General features: G+C 45.6%; 1 protein-coding gene across 5 annotated transcripts in view; it reads right to left on the bottom strand.

Annotated features, from left to right (window-relative positions):
• Window positions 1-18,855, bottom strand: part of PKLR (pyruvate kinase L/R) — a 183,506-nt gene that overhangs the window by 126,451 nt on the left and 38,200 nt on the right. For 4 of the 5 annotated variants that reach the window (XM_069650066.1, XM_069650072.1, XM_069650077.1 and 1 more), the window contains exons 2-3: window positions 11,130-11,312; window positions 3,064-3,155 (exon numbers count right to left, since the gene is read on the bottom strand). In XM_069650066.1, the coding sequence (XP_069506167.1) occupies window positions 3,064-3,155; window positions 11,130-11,283 (246 nt within the window). In that variant the 5' untranslated portion in view covers window positions 11,284-11,312. Of the gene's footprint in view, window positions 1-3,063; window positions 3,156-11,129; window positions 11,313-11,965; window positions 12,003-18,855 lie in introns of those variants that run through there. The other variant, XM_069650060.1, reaches the window with a different exon arrangement.

Raw genomic sequence — 18,855 nt, 5'->3', positions numbered from 1 at the left:
CAAAAGGCTACGTCGAAGGAAACTAGAGGATATCAGGTGAGGCGCAGCAATACACACAGAAGAGCCCACAAATAGAGTGCTCTTCTAGCAACCAATTGAGACTTACAACTGAGAACATTGCCACCGAGGCAACATCGAACGCAGCATCAGATTTGGAGGAAAGGTGTGAGAAGAGCCATCTGGAGAATGGCAAGAGAGAATAGTCAACTGCTGCCACAGAGCCTGAAGACTTGGTTGCAGGCGATGCCACAGGTTTGACCTACCCAGGACACGAGAAGGGAACTAAAGGGCCCAGGCAACCAATTAATAAGCAAGCCGTCCTTGGAACTACACATTAGGACATGTGATTCAAAAACCAAGCAACCGTCTTCGAAGGACTGAAAGGTTAACGATGCTTTGCATTTCAGAATGGGAACTGTAGCCCAAATATCCATGGAGAATCTAAAAGGTAGAATTAATTTCAGGTGCGTGCGGAGAAAGGTGTTACGGAGAGCTAGCAATAGTCTAAAAAGAATAGAAGGATCAGAGCATGAGGTGTTGTACAATAATAAATGTGATTCCCAAGGTCCAGGAACACTAGGCGCACAAAATTTGAATGAAATGCCGCACCAAGACCCAGCGAGAGAGTGGAGAATAATATGAGACGCACACTGGGAAATGGGGTCCTATGACCCAGCAGGAGTCCGGGAAGAGTAATCTCCAGACATGGGCTACACAGCAGTACAAAAAATCATAGGATGTACATGCTGGTGGGGGCGGGGGTGGTAGGCCAACTGACCAAACAAGAGTTAAAGGAGAACTGAAGAAGTGAATAGGCCTTTATCTGGAACGCTAAGCGGTCCAAAGACAGAACTACTGTCTAAGGCCTGAAAGATTAAAACGTTAGTGTAACTGCATGCTGAAAGGCGTGGTTCAAAACCAAAAGAGCTAAGAAATCGAGTTGATCATTGCAAAGAATAGACCCACACAACTGCAGACTGAAGGAAAAAATCTCTCTATCCCGGAAATTAAAAAAAAACAGGAGTAATCCACAGAATACCCAAATAGGCAGTCCCCATCTCTTGGATCAGGATGACAAACTTGAGAAAAAGATGCAAATACCCTCACTGGGGAAATGGGATATTGGCGATTTTCCTACAGTTCAATATAGAAAAGGATACTGCACTTTTGTTTGCCTGACTCCAAAGAAAGATTACACTTGATTTTTCCAACCACTGCCATCATTAGGCAAACCAAAGCAGCAAAGCAAACCCTGCTTTTAATCGGGACCACCACATTTCAACTTGGGGAAAGCGTGCGATGCCGGCAGTGTAATATAGTTACTCTCCTGTGCATCGCCTCAATAACAAATCTTGCAATAGTTCCAGTAAGAATAAGGGGGAAAGGATAGGACAGTCATGGGTATATTTGCAGGTTTAGGGAAAGCAATCTCCAAAGGCAGGTTAACCCAGGATACTGTGCCAATACTCCAGTCATAAGTCAATGATCTGTAACAGTCCTTTTCTCAGAAGTTCTGGGAGTGCTTCCTGCATGTGTACCAACCAAAAATCTGTGTCAAGTCAAATCCAATAGGGCCTCACCACAAGAGTCACAGCTTAGAACCAGCCAAGGTGCATCAGACAAGCTACCCTGGAGAAAAGGATTACGCCTTGTACCCAAATGTTTTGGTGCTCAAAAGGAGCAGGATGGTGGTGTGGGTGTGGCCCCAAAAGCTCTCTGGATTTCTTCAGCTTAAACCTGGACAGGTGAAAAACCTCAGGTGTACAGCGTTCGGGCGAACACGCCCGCCGTGGGAGTACCAAACAAGAACACACACTACTGAAGATTTCAGTCTAGATAATACCACGCACGCAACAGTTTGAACGTGGCATGACCCACAGACAGTGAGGTTCGTGGAGAATCACTTTGGATACACCAAAACCTGAGAAAGGTAGCCGATGAGGAGGACAAATGTGTATGTCCTTCTGAGTCGAGAGATCGGCACATCTATTGGACACTGGGAATATTTGATGAAGGCAATTCCAGTCTATACAAACTGTTGTAAGACTTGTTAGCTCGCAGTTTTAATATCTGCCAATTGGTTGCGTCCGCATGGGACTACGCCCAAACTGGTTGTACTTAATCCACAAGTTTCACACTGGAGCTGTCTCTCACCCCATCCATTGTTGAAGCAAGGTACATTTGGCACTGACCTTCTGTCCTGATGGTCGGATTACCAAAAAGGCTAGTTTCAAAGCCCGAGACAATCGTCCGAAACACAGGTCGACTTTTTTGTGCACCATCTGTGGCATTCACAGTATAGTCACACTTGTATTAAAGAAAGGGTGTTAGAACTTTGCGTTAGATAGGTATAGGAGTATCAATACCAGGTATTTACATAGAAAGAGAGCTGTGGTTGAATGTATGAATGTATGAGCTGTGGGGTAATGATTATCAATATAAAGATGTAAATGTATTTTTAATTTTGTGATAAAACATTACATTTTGAATTTGGTGAAAAATAAATGTATTCGTATCTTCATCCTCGATCTATTGGTGCACATCTTATTGTTCACTGCATCTGTACCTGGAGGACCATAGTTCATTTCCAGGCAACCTTTATAATTTTGAGTGGGGATCTGTGAGAGAGGAGCAATGCGAGCAGTCAGCCTATATCGTGAAATCAGCCCAATTAGCCTGCATACAAAGTCCCTCTTTCAAGATCCCCCCTACGATTCTACAACAGCAGAGACTCAGATTCCTCGTTCACTCCGGAGTTCTTACAATTTTACTCTGTCTCCTCTAGGGTCATGCCAGGTCTACAGATTATTCTGCCAAGTCTGTGCAAGACAAGTAACCAATGTGACAACCTAAGCACAGCGTGAAGCTCTCACATTGAGATATTGATCGGAAACCAACAGTACTAATATCATGTTACCTGGATATTTTAAATGGGCGCCATTTTAGTAGTAAATTAATGCCTTACCTTTCAAACTGAATTTTTGAAGCATGTAACGCCCACCCATGCCCAAAACGGCAATGGGTCATAGCCACCTCAAGAAAGACCTATACCCCACTTCGTACCTCATGGGAGCCGTGGGAGAAATTGAGGCGTGCAATGTTCATTCCGGCCTTGATCATCTCACAAAGCATCTCTACGGAACGCGAGGCAGGTCCTGTAGGTAAAGACAGTGTTATGGGACCACACAGAGCTAATGGCAAAAGATCACAATGCTTGCACCACCCCTGCTTGTGCCCACGAGGCCTCCCTTGGACACAAGCACTGGTTAGAACATTCTCCATAAGAAACAAATATTTTGCGGGTCACTCACTGCCGACACTACACCACACCTACCATGGGTACATTTCCATGCAACCTGAGAATTTGAAGATGTCTTTAAGTAAAGAGGAGAATTTAAGTATTAAACCAAAATCTGGTGGGGGGACAAAACTGGGACGAGGACAAGCGCCTTATTAGATCAATATAGGGAGGGTTGGGTTTACCCCAGAGTAGTCAGTACAATGCAAAGAAAGCCAAATGGTAGAGGGCATTAGACCAGTAATTAAGCTGCGCTACCTTGTCCACGGGCAATACATGGAAGGCCAAAGTTACCTGGCGGGAATCAAATAGTGATAAGGCTGTGGCCGGGTTTCAAGCAGAGGTAGTATTACATTAAGGCTGGCATGACCCCGTTACCCAAAGGCCTACAGGTAGGCAGCCAATGTTACCAAAGGAAAAGGGCATTCATTGGATAGGTAATACCATTACTTGGGGCACAGTGCTACAGGAGCAGAGGAAATTGTTGCAGTAATTCAAGAGCAGCAAAGGCCATTTCTGCTACCGAGCACCTAAGAGCGACATAGTAGCAAGAAGTCACCTAGTAACCATGCAAGTAAAAAAATAAAAAATAAAAACCTTCCTCTGCGGCTCTGATCTGAAGGTGAACTTCCTGCAACCCCACTCAAATTTTATAGCATAAGGTTGCGCCTCAGAGATAGTTTTTTTAAAACCTAGCATAATCTTGATTGTGTGCAGGACTTAAAGCATCGTTTTTTGTACTCTAGAAATGTAACCCAGTTAGAGTGAAGTGGCTCAGATGAGTTTGTCTTGTAATCCGACATCCAGAATTCAGAGGAAAACACAAGACCCAGTGATACATTTGCACCCGAGATCATTAGACACTGCAGAGCTCTGCGTACCTTGTGAAGTTAAAACAAAAAAGGGTTTTACTAACCCAACACCAGTCTTCATTGTAACTTGTTTGAAGAGGGTTACGCAGCTGTGTATCCTTCTATTGCATCTACAGGCAATCCCTCTCCACACGCTTTAGTCGTTGGAGGAGATCCTCTGCCACTTTGAAGCTTGCCACTCAGGACACACGAGACCAGGACACTAAAAATCAACATACTTCCCAACATGACCCATTCCAATCTGGTGCTTACCCAGTCCTGGTATTTACTTTGTATTCTGGGACTTGGGATGATAGTTTATGACATTCTAACAGACCATGAACAGTAAGGATGTGAAAGTAACTATCGCACTCGGCCTGACGACATTTCAGAGTGCAAGAGCTAAGACAGATAAGGAAGGGAGGGGTAGAGTGGGAAGGAAATGGAAACAGACAGGCGACTACTGTACTAAGCCTGACGACATTTCTTGTAGAGCTGGAGAAAACCAAAAGAGGAGTGAGAGGTGCAGAAAGGGAGGGGCGGAACAAAACAAGCTACTATCATACGCCTGACGACATTTCAGATAGTGCTGGGGGTGGCAGGGAGGAGACAGACGAGGTTGCTATCATACTAGGTCCAGGGACAATTCTGATAGAGTAAGTGCATAGAAGAAAGTAAGGGGAGGAGGGGAGGAGATAGGAAAAGGGAGGAGAGAACAGAGAGTAAGCAGTCAAAAAGAGTGGTGAAGCAAGAGTGGAGAGCGAATACAATGAGAGCGAATACAATGACAGAAGTCAGTAGTAACACCTAATGTTGCAAGCCAGGATACAAGATGAAGATGGGAACACCATGATTCAGGGCCACCATGAGAGTGTGTGACACACGGTGAATCAATGAAGTCCATAAAAGTCAAATCCAGCATTGGCCACAAGACTGATGGGGAAACCAGAATGTATCAGGACAGACTCCTGCAGAAGTAGGCTGAGGGGGGCAGGGGTAGGGGGGGGTCGCAGGGTAGAGGAATCAAGCAAAACAGGCAACACCTGTGTGCAAGAGAGGGGATGGTGGCACAAGGAGGGAACTTTTAGACTCGAGTTTTATAATGGGAAACATGAAACTACAAATAAGCCATGTTGGCAATTATGAATCAATGCTTCCATTTATTTTGTTGTAAAATGGTTTTGGCGGGGGGGGGGGGGGGGGGGAGATGGAGCGGTCCGAAAAATACTCAAGGGAATATGCACGGGCAACACTCCGACTTCCACATTGAACTGCAGGGGCTGAACCTGAATTCCCTCAGACCATGTGAAGTATGCCATATGCAATTGTCTTTTATCACATTTGTGTAGGGTCAAAAGAAAGTCAGAGGCCACAACGGCTGGCATCTACCAACCACCTGCCCATTTCTTGCTTCCATTATGCAGTCAATTAACTTCGTGCCACAAAGGACCACTTCAAGCCCTCACTCAACCAACACCGGCTACAAATGTCCTGTCCCACATTAGACCACAACTCCACAGTAGCCGCCTACATCCGTTATCTGCACAGTTTCAAGAACATATTGTAATATTGCAACCACTCATGGATAACAAAATACTAGATCCATCAGAACACCAGTTTGAGGCAGCGGTGCACTGCCAAATCACACTCGGCACTTTGAGGCCACAACAATGGCAGTTCAGCGCTTTACAAATACCCAAAAACCAGCTACTAGAGAGTCACCTACCTGGAAGCCGCTTCAATCCCCTTCCACGCTGCAACTGCGCAGAAACCCGTAGAACAAAAAGGCTTTTGGAGAGAACTGGTTGTGCAGGTCGTCTACCTACCACAATATCGCAATGTGTCTGCCTGGGGAATATGATGGCATGCAACATCTGTCCGATACCCCAGTCAGGCCAACACAGTTCTTCATCCTCCAGAGGGCAAAATATCCACTCTGTGCAGCGTCCAGTGTCTTCTCAGCTAGGAACCCACATAACTAATTCCATAGAATACCATGAGTGGACAACACCAAGTATTACAGCGCTTAGAAGCTGAAGGAATACAGCATTAATGCTAAATTAAAAAGCACTAGATTACTACCACCCCACGGAAAAGCTGCATGAGGGTAACCAAAGCAGCAGAAATTCAAATAGTTCTTCAACTATAAGGCAAAGGGAGGATAGACTTTCAAGTTTAGATGCTAATCAAATATGCCGTCGAAAATGTGCATTTTTTTTCATGACTTTGCCCTCTTCTCTACACGTATATAGTAATCTTGGCATGTTATCCAGCCTGCTTTAAAGTTGCCCAGCTAGTTGGTTACCAATTCTAAAGAAATGGTGCAATGGTTTATGCTGTTGCTCAAAGTTTCTCCATAGACTCAGTTTCTGTTTTTTCACTAAAAATTAAATACACTTTTGTTGTAGTCTTCTCCACAGGTGGGTGGTCGTCTGTATGTTGGCATCAAGGATGGTGCTGGGAGGCAATCAACCTTGTTCTCCATGGTTAGGTAGATTTTCCTTCTGGAGTGAAATTCTCCCCACTTTGTGAGTCCTCCAGAATTTTTGCTGGACTATTGCACTGATTCTCCCGGGTGAGTACCTTTTACCACACGCCCTCATTCTTTTACTCCAACTGTGGGAAACCTTTTTATCTCTTTTGGGTACTTCTATTGAAGTTATGCTTTCCTCCATGTTTAATGCATCTAACATGTTGCCATGGCAGAGGGACGCTCTTGTCCCACCTGTATTTTATTTTGTGATCACAGCACACCCCACCCTTTGTGGAGTACTGATCGGAAACATCGTCTCCCTTCTTACTTTTCCAGTAACTTTTGGGTACGGTTACAAGTTTCAGACAAGCTGGTGGCATTGTACCTTTTTGCTGGCTTTTATGGAAGTCTGCCTTTGCAACTGTGGTAAGGTACAAAGGGATCCCCATTTGCCTAAAACGGTGGGTGTACTTTTCTAAGCCCTGTTCAGGAGGATTCATTTTTACTTGAGCCTTCTACCTACCTGGGTGGTGAAGTTCCCGATGGATCCTTCGTCTTCCGGGTTTCCATTGGAAAGCCCGACAAGGCTCTTTGGAGTGCCTGAAAGGACAGGAAGTGAGGGAGGTGACAAACTTCCCAGGTCTTTGTTCTGCATCATGCCTGTCTGGAACCAATCTGTGTTGGAAGGCTGGCTGTCCGCATTGGACAGCGTCACCAAACACTGCTACTCACCACCCCAAAGTTTGAATGGTGGGCTCTGCCACTGTTCCTGCATAAAAGAAAAGGGTCCCGACGCAGAACCAAAGAAGGACACCACAGCCTCCTCCAGAGCCATCTGAGTAAGCACTGTTGTCCCCAACATCAACTTCTGAGCAACAGGGAAGCCGCAAAACAGGACACCCTACCTTGGACTGGTGGGCCCAACCAGTCAAGATAATCACATATTGCGCCCTTCCTAGAAGAGCCCCCACCCTCCATGGCCCACAATCCACCAGTGTGCAGTGCCATTTTGCAGTGCAACGTCAACCGAAGCACGGTTTCATTCGAAACCTTGCAGGCATCCTCCTGGAAATCCACAGACTGCATCCTGCCCCTGAAACACCCCTCAGCCAATATGAGGGCCGAGAACTGGAGCAAAATCTACTGCACAACAATCGTCCTTCACTAGAGCCTTGAAAAAGGCACCAACAAGCCAATGCTGAAAAGATCTTCTGCTGAGCATCCAACTGATAGAGAGCATCCATCAGATCCATTCCAAGTTCTTTTCTTCAATCGGCAAGTCCAAGAAACCCAAAGCAGGGTCTGCCGTTGCCGCTCCTTGGGGATATTCCTGCTGCACAAGCTTCTTCACTGATAACGAACTGTTCAGCCCCTAGTACTTACCTGGGGCCAGCTTTGTTGTTCCTGTGCATCGGAGGGTTACAGTTCAGCCATAGCTCTCAACCATTTGTCTCGGAAAGGCGGGTGAAATCACCCGATTTTGTTTCTGGCGGGTGAGACGCCCATTGGAATGAATGGGCGTGGAGGAGGCTTGGCGGGTGAGTCAGCCCTTTTCAAAGCGGGTGACACCCGCCAAAAGCAGGTGAGTTGAGAGCTATGGTTCAGCAGTTACTTGCTTCCCTTCCTAGGCAGGGCTTTAAGTGGGGTTAGAAATCGAGGGGGGGGGGGGGGCCTCAAAAGTACGCAAATCGTAGGGTATACACACAAATATATATAAATGTTATATATTTGTGTGCGTACCCTACTATGGTTTGTGTACTATGCAAGCCATCTTTTGTAAACTTAGAAATATGTAACATTTCTACGTTTATAAAAGATGGCTTTGAAAGTACACAATTCAAGCCATCTTTTATAAAGCTTTGACTACGGACAAAATTGTCCGTCGGCAAAGCTTTATAAAAGATGGCTTGAAATGTGTACTTTCAAAGCCATCTTTTATAAGCCTCGAAATATGTCGAGGAATCCCCAGGTTCGCCGAGGGTTAAAGACGCCTCGGCGACCTGGGGAAACAAAGGGACAGTAACCGCCTCTGGTGACCTCTCACGCGAGGGGTCACCAGACGCAGTTACTATGACTGACGGAAGTGGCAGCCAGGCACAGCATCGCTGCAGTTGGCTGCCACTTCTGTCAGCTTGCCTGACTTCATTGCAGGCGCATCTCCCGTTGCGGCTGCGGCGGGATAATGCATCCCGTGATTCCCGCCAATGTTGCTGTAGGACGGGGGCCCCGGCAGGGCCCCGGCTCAGTCCCACTTTTTGGACCGGCCTACTTTAAGCACTGCTCCTAGGCCTACATTGGGGTGGACCCATTGTGTTCTTTACAGGTACGTAGCAGGAGATTTTAGGTAAACATGAAGAATTCTTAATAAACTCCCGACTCATTTGCTGCCTACCTGCTTTTCTTCCTTTGCCCTTGGATCCCCAGCACCCCCCTTCACATTTGATATTGCATATATATTCTGTGTTTAATGCTACTGTGTGATAGTACTTGCTTACTTAAAGCTTTAGTGTATATAAAATAAATACTTTTGTATATAACTGCTAGTGTTTAAGTGTTTCCTTGAACTAAGCATGTTCTGAGGACAGTGTGCCTCAATACAGCCCTCACCCCTCCTAGATCAAGCCTGGCCGCTCAGCCATAGCTACCAAACCTTTGGTTGGTTCAGGCTAAACCCAAGGGGGGGGGTGGCACTGTATATCCAAGGTGGGTTTTCTAAAATCTCACAGAGGACTTTTGCTAAACCTTGGGAAACGGTCAAGCCAGTCATTTCAAAGGGTGTACGAAGATGCAGGTGGCCAAGCCACTCGAACGGACTACGCTTGTAAATGTGCGACTGAGATGCTCCTGTGCAGTTCAGAATACAGCAGCACCAGAAAAGGGGAGCTGCATAAGAGGTCGGGGTGGCAATAATTAAGAACCAAGTTCTACTTTAAATGTTCTCGATTGAGATTTCTTTAAGCCTTCACATTTCCAGAGTGTACTTGTTGCCATTAAAGCATCGTTGTTAATTTAGGCGCTTTTTTTGAGCCAACTTCAGTCGCCCCACGTAAACAGAAAAACGAGCTCCGTTTAGGGTGCACCTTTTGGGGTGAATGCCGATTCGAGAAGCAAATGGTGTGGTTATTATGCATTTAAGTTTGCAGTACTAACTTGCCATAAACAAGCCGCACATTGCTGTGATGGTGTTCACTTTTACACCATTTCAATTTATTTTTTTTTAATTACTCAAATGGTATATAAATTATATTTTACAAAAAACGTGAATACTCCGGGACCACTGTGGGATCAGAATTAGCATCTCCAAAAGTCTGTGGAAGGGAGAAGGGCAGATTTGACAAAACGGCCGCTACATTAAAACCGTTCCATCCTTTTTTTGGGGCGATCGGACTTCGATGTGCCACTGTCATTCAAATTGACCCGTTCATGAAATTGTGTTGGAACTTTTGTAACAATCTACACTGTTACATCAGGGCAGACAACGAAACGCACTTGCCACCTAGCCTGCACTTCCCAACCATTTATGCCACCTAGCCTGCACTTCCCAACCATTTATGCCACTTAGCCTGCACTTCCCAACCATTTATGCCACCTAGCCTGCACTTCCCAACCATTTATGCCACCTAGCCTGCACTTCCCAACCATTTATGCCACCTAGCCTGCACTTCCCAACCATTTATGCCACTTAGCCTGCACTTCCCAACCATTTATGCCACCTAGCCTGCACTTCCCAACCATTTATGCCACCTAGCCTGCACTTCCCAACCATTTATGCCACCTAGCCTGCACTTCCCAACCATTTATGCCACTTAGCCTGCACTTTCCAACCATTTATGCCACCTAGCCTGCACTTCCCAACCCTTTATTGCAATGTCATCGATAGAGTACTAAAGGAAAAGTAATTCAGGAGGATCCCCAACCTCTTGCCCCCTCCTACACACTACCACCTACGCGCCCACTTCATCACGACAGGGAGGGGGGGGCTAGGAGGTTACAGTTTCTATACTTTTATTACACGTGTTACTCCGAGTTATGTCTTGTAATGCGCCCAGATACCCCAAGGTGAGATGCGCTTTATAAAATCACTAAAACAAAGATGCAACCACAGCATAACTTTCAGCAAGATCGTTATGGACCAGTGTTACTCAGACCATCTGGCATTATTTCAGTACAAAAAGGCTAGGCATAGGTCCTGAACAGGGAAATATTCTCTTGAAAATAGACTTTTTGAAAACATCCCTGAAACCACTCCCTTTCTAAAAGTTAAACACTGAGGAAAAGCTGTTTTTCCCAGGCATTGGGCAAGTTCCTTCGGTGAAATTAAAAAAAGAAAAAAGCATTTTAAAAAAAATGACTCTAATAATTGAAAAAGCAATGCATACAATTAAAAACCTGAATTCAGAAACAAAAATGATTGTAGTTACGTGGAAGCCTCCCAAAGCTCCCCCGCTGTAGCTTGTGCAGCGCCATTGCATCAGGTAATTGGGTAATACAGTCTGGCCGGTCTCACCAATGGTGCAGATGATGCTCGTGTTCCGCGCGGTGGTTGGCTCAGAGTCGATGTCCAAGAGACACAGGTGCTCCAGGAAGGTGTCGGCCATGGCAGCATTCAGTTGCTGCTTCTGGAAGAAGGCTGTGCCGAGGTCATGGGTCAGCTGCGCCATGATGTCAGAGAACCTTCTACTGACTGCCGCTGTGAAAATAAGAACAGGTTGAAGACTGTTATAGGGATCTGTGCAACGGCCCCCCCCCCTGTACTCCCAGAAGTGCTCCCAGAGACTCTCAGCTGTGATGTCCCATCAGGGGGGAGGGGGCGGGGGACCAGCTCACACTACAGGCAGCACCAACTCTGCAGACCACCTTCGGTCTCCCACCCTCACTCCATACAATCCTCAATTCTTGGGTGCCCCAGACAACACCAGATAGTAAGTACCCCTGATCATTTCCCTACCAAATGACTAGACGAGAACCTCCCCCAGCGCACTGCAACCCCCATCTGAAATAACCCAAAGCACCCTCTGCACAACAAGTATCCCACAGCTTCCCTCTTTCGAAGATAAACACCAAATTCCTCAATTCTCAGGTAAAGGAGGATGGAAATTCATCCGCGCCATGTCCGCTGAAAGGAAAACCATTATTTGGTGGCAGATGTTCAGTCTTTGGTTCCAAGGTGAGCTTTAAGTCTAGGAGGGATCAAGCAAGGGAGCCGGTCTGACAGAGCAAATCCAACATGATCCGAGAGCCTTCTTCCTTCAAGCTCTTATCAGGGTGTACCCTCAAACAAGACACGAGTACCCGTGCATGCAGCACAACACTGGGGACCCACATGCAATGCCCTCCACCTACCTTCCATTTCCATGGAGCTCATCCTTGTGCCGGGCGCGTATGAATTAAAGACACCACTTCAGTCAACGCAGACTGCGGACTCACTACCTCCCTCGTTAAGTGGCACTTTTCCCTCACCCACCCCCTCTTCTGCTGCGAATAACACTAGTTAATCTGTAACTAATCCTCATCTGGCCCCAGGCACATGCTCGTCTGGTCAGTGCACTGGAACACCGATTTTCTCCCAGGAGCGCAACTACCTGGGGACCTTGCTACAACGAGCTGTAATGCCACAGGTGTGGTGTGGGTTGTTCGAGCCGCAAATGGCATCAGGAAGAGGCGTGGGGGTTGGGTTACCTGCCAACAAGCTTTGCCAAAAAGGTAGACTGGCCCAACAAACTGCAATGCAATGGGAATTGGAGGAGGGCAAGGATTGTGAGTGGCGGAGGGGTAAGGAGTCAGGGAGCAGCCATGATGGTGGGCCGATGGGAAGAAAGGGGAACCTGGTCAACAAAAAGCTGCAAAGCTGGGGGCAGGGGAGGACGTCAACAAGCTGCCATGACACTAAAGCAGGGTTCGAAATTGAGGAGCCCTGGAAACTATTTAGCTCCTAAGAGCCTGTTTAGTTTGACACCAGGAGCTACTTTTACCCCAAAGGTCAACTGATTCCAATAAAACACACCCAGATGAATTCTGTACATTAGAACACATCTTTGCAACATTTAAAACATAAGGAATAATAAATAATGGATGCATTATTAAGTTGGCATCATTTACAGACCACCATGTACTAGCTCCTTCCCAAATGGTAGCTGGTTAATGCGGGATACCCAGGAACTGCCTTTCACTCCCGCTTATCAAACCTCAATTTCATTCCCTGCTAAAGGAGAGGCGAATGGCTGCCGACAATGCCATGGGGGTCGGAGGGGTGCACAGGGGCAGAAAAGACCAGTAAGCCAGGATGCTAGCCAGGGAACCAACAAATGAGCCATAAATGGTAGCCAGGGGTATTGACCAGCACAAGGCCAGGGTGGCGCTCATGCTGGTTTACATTGCCAGTCAACTTTGCCTACATTAGCCATTTACTACAATTCATAATCACACAACTTCAATTAAGTGGAAATCAGGCCAAAACCGATTCTCTACAAATTATTAAAGAAAAACAAAACTCCAATGATCTCTCGCTCACTAGGATTAAAAGGTGCTGACTGGTAAAAGGCACAGGTTACTTGTTTTAAAACCGTGCCACTCCCTTCCCCCAAATGGGGGTTGCTATTTAGCGCAGGTCACTTGTGGTGCTCGGATTTGCTCTCGAATGAAGTGGTAGATTGGCCATGCATAGTAGAAGCCCTAAAAGCAAGCGACCTACCCCTCAAATCAAGCCGCCTGGGAGCTTGGATGGAAACCCTACGTATGATCATCAGGCGCCAGGTTTAGAATTTGGTACTTTTTCTAGACCCAAAAGGAGGACATTGTGCCCTTTACTTGTAAAATTAATCCTATAATATCAAGTATCCATTTTACAGGCCATGAAAGTTGCACTATACAGTGGCATGTGAGAATTTCATTTGGACAAGACATTGGTTGGGGATATCCTGCCCGTGCGTTTCCTTAACCACCATCTCAAAAGAAAACCCACGAGTGTAAAGGTTCAGTTAAGAATTAAAGCAGTAAATCGACATCACTATAGGAGCCAGTAAATTAGAAAAAACAGCAGCTTCTTTATTCAAGAAAGAAACTATTTTTCAAAAGTCAAACAGGAAGATACTTATTCCATTAAAAATGCCACTAGAACCAAATGTAAATCTGTGGCAATGAGGCTCCCTCATTGAACATTCACTGGCATCATTCACAACAGGAAGCATAACAAATTACATGCGTCAGTCATACAATAAGAACCTTCGATTTGTGCACAAACTAGAAACCTACAGGACATCACTACCTTTCTACAGGTATAGGGAATCCTAAACAGTCAGAAAATAAACGCAGAAACACTTGTAATCCACCAGTTCATTCTATTTTTTTTTAAATATAAATATCAAATGGACAGTTTATCCATTGCTATATCTAAAAGCATCACATTGCCTTCAACCTTTACATGGCCACAAATCGTCCCATTTCTTCGACACATGTTTTGCGCACCATCATGCATCATTTTCGACAGTGTCTAGCAAGTGCATGAAGAGTCGAAGTTTCCCCATTTAGACAACCTTATTTTACCGGGGGAGAGGGGGGGGGATTTCAGTTACATTGGGGCATGCTTATTTGGGGCAAACCACTTTTGAGTATTGTTCCCATACAATATACAGATGGTCCTGAAAAGACTGGACCTGGTGAAATTGTATGGTTGAGCTAAGCCAACCCACGCACATTCTGCGTGCGTGCCCCTCGTGAGCCACTGTAGAGAGCCAGACTCAAGAGAAGGCCAGCAGCTGGTAGTGCTACTACCCATCGAACGGTCTTGAGGTGCCAAAGCTACTGCATGAAACCAAAGTGTTACACGAGGTACGCCCTGGCAAGTGCTGGTCAAAGTGCAGCAGCACTCGCCAACCTCAACCACTCACAGAAACCTTCAATGCATAAAAAAACCAGAGATGATATTTTGTTGACATAGGTTGGACCCGCAACCCAGTGCATACGAATGGGTGAACCATCCAGGTTTGCGAGGCAAAGTACTACAACTGCCATGGACTTGAGGCGGCCACGTGTGCCTCTGCCAGTGGACGGCAACCCGACTCTTTGGCCTGGAAAGCTATTAAGCTACAAGCCAGCAACAGACCCGATCAGGTCTCCGGGTTTGGCTTACGGATGGGTCAGTATGAAGGGATTACAGAGAGCAAAAGTTCCAGGCAATAGGTCCCAGCAGCAAGTCAAAAAGTGTCCCAATAGGTTACAGAAGTTAAGTTTTAGAATGTTCCATTTGTCCTTCAATGATTAAAGTCGATGTGCCAGAAAACATCATGTTGTGTTTACCAAAGATCCTCTTATGTGGCAGATTGTTAAAAATGATAAACACATTTTTTTTAAAGTCTGAACCATGCCCCACGTTGGATGAGAAAAGCTCCATGATGCAATTAGAAATTGCACTTGGTGAGGTTTCAGGAGGTCAGCAGCACAGACCTTGCAGCCGGTGGAGTTTGGAACCGCAGTCCATGCACACAGTATCCTTGCACGCTCAATAAAGCAATGACGATTATGGGTTTGCCCAAAGGAATCGCTATTTAAACTTAATAGGATTGATGTCCTTGCCACCAATAGCTACATGATGGGAAAAAAATCTAATGTTAGAAATTAAAATGGCCAGGAGAGACTCACTTCTCTGTAATCATTAAACAAGCTGTGAAGTCGGATCATTGCGTGATGGATGCATATGGTGGGAACAAAAAAATACTTTAGTGCATCCATTGAATATAGTCGAACGGTCCCTGCCTGTGTCAATAACAGAAAATAAATAAAAAGGCTTCGGTTTGGGAGTGGGTCTGTTATCACTCGAGATTAAGTATTGGTAGAAGGGACATTTAAAGTTGTCCTTCCTCCCCAACCCCCCTTCCTCACCAACCCCCTAATTTGCAGCAGCTCGTAGGTAAACACATGACCTAAGAAATTACATTATTTGGGTACACTCCCTGTATGCTGTCCAGCAAAGGTTTCTGGATTTGCTTGCCTTTTGGAAGAGCTTACACAAGTCCCTGTCAGAATGTAAAGTCTGCAACAGGGATTTTTAATTTGGATTTTAAAATGTCTAAATCCTGTATATGTACTGTCGACATGGAAATGACACCTTTAATTTAGATTTTAAAATGCCAATGTTTATTATTTATCAAAAAAGATATGTGGCAAAAAAAAAAAAAAAAAAAACAAGCAAATATAATTACACCAGAAACGTGAAAGAATAAGCCATTTCAGCAAAGTCAGTTCAGAGCCACTTGAGCAAAGCACTGGGGGTATGCACATTTGACAGACTAAGCCTGTTGCTCCAGACAATTGCCTCTTACAGGATAGTGCCATTCACTTCAATCACAAGACGGGCAGTTTCTGAAAACTGCAGACAACTGTACACCCTTAGTAGGGATCAGTATAGTCTGGCAGCTTTTGTTGGGTTAGGTTTAGAAAACTCAGACATACCCGGCATTGCGTGGTCTCTCTTTCCTGCATGGGTATAGAAACTGTGCAAAATTTGGTGCAGATTGGTGAAAGTTTGGAATTGCACAGGCAACCTACGCAAAGCCACAATCCCACACATTTTCCATGTATTTGTAGGAAAAGTCCATTTGAGCCAAGTCACACATTCCACCACGCCACCGAGTAGCCATCGCTAGAAGTTCACCTCCAGTTCTGAGCCACAACAGCGCATACGCACAATGCCTTGTTGTTGTGGCTCAGAACTACGTCTAGCAATGGCTACTCAGTGGCGTTACGGAATGTGCGACAGGGAGGCAAAACGCTTGCATTTGGGCTAATCGAGCGTTCGATTGGCAAACCTATAAGAATTGGCTCTATACCTCCAAATATTTGCGTGCCTGGATAAAGTAGAAAGAAATGCTGATCACTGTGATTAGTAAACAAAGCACCGATTTGGGGGATTTAATAAAAGGGGTGCAACGCTGCTCAAACGACAGGGCAACTCATCCATATAAGTAAAGTAGTGGAAACATCTTAACTCCTTCCAAGTAAAGCTGTGAACGAGCAAAGGCCTACTATGGGGCCATGCATTGGTGGGATTTTTGAAGACCGTACAAAAATGGCCCAGATGGCTTAGGCAATATACCACTTAAAGAACAGGAAGTCCAGACATCATATGCCTGCTCTTTAAATATCTGAACAAATTCCCATCTCCCGACAATAAGCATTAATCATTCCAATATTTAAAAGTGGTGAACAAATAAGGATCTACGCTAATTGCACTGTACACCATATGCAAACATTTTGCCTCGATTTTGAAGAGAAAAACAAAAAAAATATGGGCTCATGAAAAGCAACACCGCAAATAGGTTGGATTCTGGGAAAATTGCTTAACAAATCTCTTGTCAAGCAGATCAGCCTCTGTTCCGCCTTCGATACAGTCTGCTGGGAGGGTTCATTGAAGAAACTTCAGCACGGACACTTGAGCCTCGTATGGCTTACGGGTCATGGTCTTACAAACTTGAACATCTATTATGGTAGCAGTAAAGCATTACCCGACTAAAGCTAGATTGGCTTCCTCAAGCTTGGAAACTCACATTGCTTGATCTCAGATGGAGGACTTGCTCCTCTTCGATTACACGGAAAGAGGCCTTCAAGTTGCATTAAACACCCTTCCATTTTGCAGTAGCTGATCTAAAAAAAATCTAAGTCAAAAAGCAAAAGAAAAAAAAAAAAAGAAAAGTGGGTGGTTGATGGTAAACCCTCCATTGGAAGTAGCCAGCATTTATAAATACTTCGGGATAGAATTATAGAATTGAATACGGCCGATCGTGATCATGCAAGAGTTGAGGAGTTTGGCAGCTTTTTGTTGGAACAAATTCTGTTCCTTCAGAAATGTACTCCATGGTATGGAAACAGGACTGCAGATAAGTACATTTTTTTAAACTCTTGGGAGGCACAATTAGGCTCTCTTGCCTAGGGGTGTCCGGGGGCAGGGGGCACCCATTTGGCGCTCTTAAGATATGAAGTGAACAAAATTAACTGACCCTGTTGGTGTTCAGCAGAAAGGTTGCACAATTAAAAGCACAAATGTGTAAAATCTCAGCCACATTTTGCAATTTCGCAATACTCCACCTCATTACATCGGTAAGGTTGACCCTACAATTCTTTATGGGATGAGGTAAATCCAGTCTTGGAAAATGAATTGGTCTAGAGTACAGGGCCAAATATGGAAAAGGGTATTGGGCCTTCCACAGTGTTTTGCCAATGGCAAGCTTACGATACGAGCTAGGTCTGCAGTCTTAGCGGTCATACGCAGATCGGAGACTGATCTTCATTCCGAAGGCTAACTCACTATATGGAAATGTTGGCAGGCATCTGGCTCAGCACCCCGCCCCCTCAGCATTCCCCGCTCAGCTGAAGTCTGCATTGGGGAGTTGGTTGATCGCATGTGAAAGCAATATTGAGAACCTTTTGCCCAATCCAATGAAGGTGAAAGCATGACAGTATGCAGGGGTTGACACTGGATAAATCACTTTCCCTCTATGATACAAAAGTGGGCTACTTGCCACGGTATCGGATACAATCCACTAGCTGGAGGGTGAGGCGTGCCTAAGAGTACAAATGAACCTTCTCCAAGGTTTATTCCATCATCAAATCTCGAGATCTCCAAAGAAGGTGTCCTCAACGTTTGGTCCCGGGCCTCCAGAACCGCAGACATATCTTGAGAGTGCAAGGACACATGGGATCTCAGGGTAAGATTCCTGGGCCAATTCATGGCAAAAGAGCAGCGATTGTCAGAAATGTTCTGGGCGAGGTTGATAGCTGGCAACGAGATTTTATTAACGACCCTAGTAGTTTATCTCCTCCAACTCACTGGCCTTTTATAGACTATGGGCCTCATTACGAGAATGGAGGTAATGAAAAAAGGAAGGCGGAATGGTAATACCGGCATCATTAACGAGTCTGGGGCATTACGACCCGACAACCCGCCAATACCGGCACCGCCTGTACCAGCATGGGGGCGTACACACCCCACTCCGGGGAGTAAATACCGGGATGCCATTAATAGGAGTACATCACAACCCACGCGGGCATGCAAATACCGGCATCCCAAAGGCGGTAATTAGGGCCTGCGCGATGGCGGCCATACAGGCATCGCGGACCACCCGTAAACAGCAATCAAGCCAACTGCCACCGGAGGAGTCAATGGAGCCTGGCCCAGTATAAAAGGAGTACACCCACACACCACACCCCTTCCTACACCAAAATGATACCACTAGCTGTTG

Source organism: Ambystoma mexicanum, chromosome 1p (genome assembly GCF_040938575.1).
Source record: "Ambystoma mexicanum isolate Mex_15411 chromosome 1p, UKY_AmexF1_1, whole genome shotgun sequence".
Lineage (NCBI taxonomy): Eukaryota > Metazoa > Chordata > Amphibia > Caudata > Ambystomatidae > Ambystoma > Ambystoma mexicanum.
This window is presented reverse-complemented; position numbering and strand designations above follow the sequence as displayed.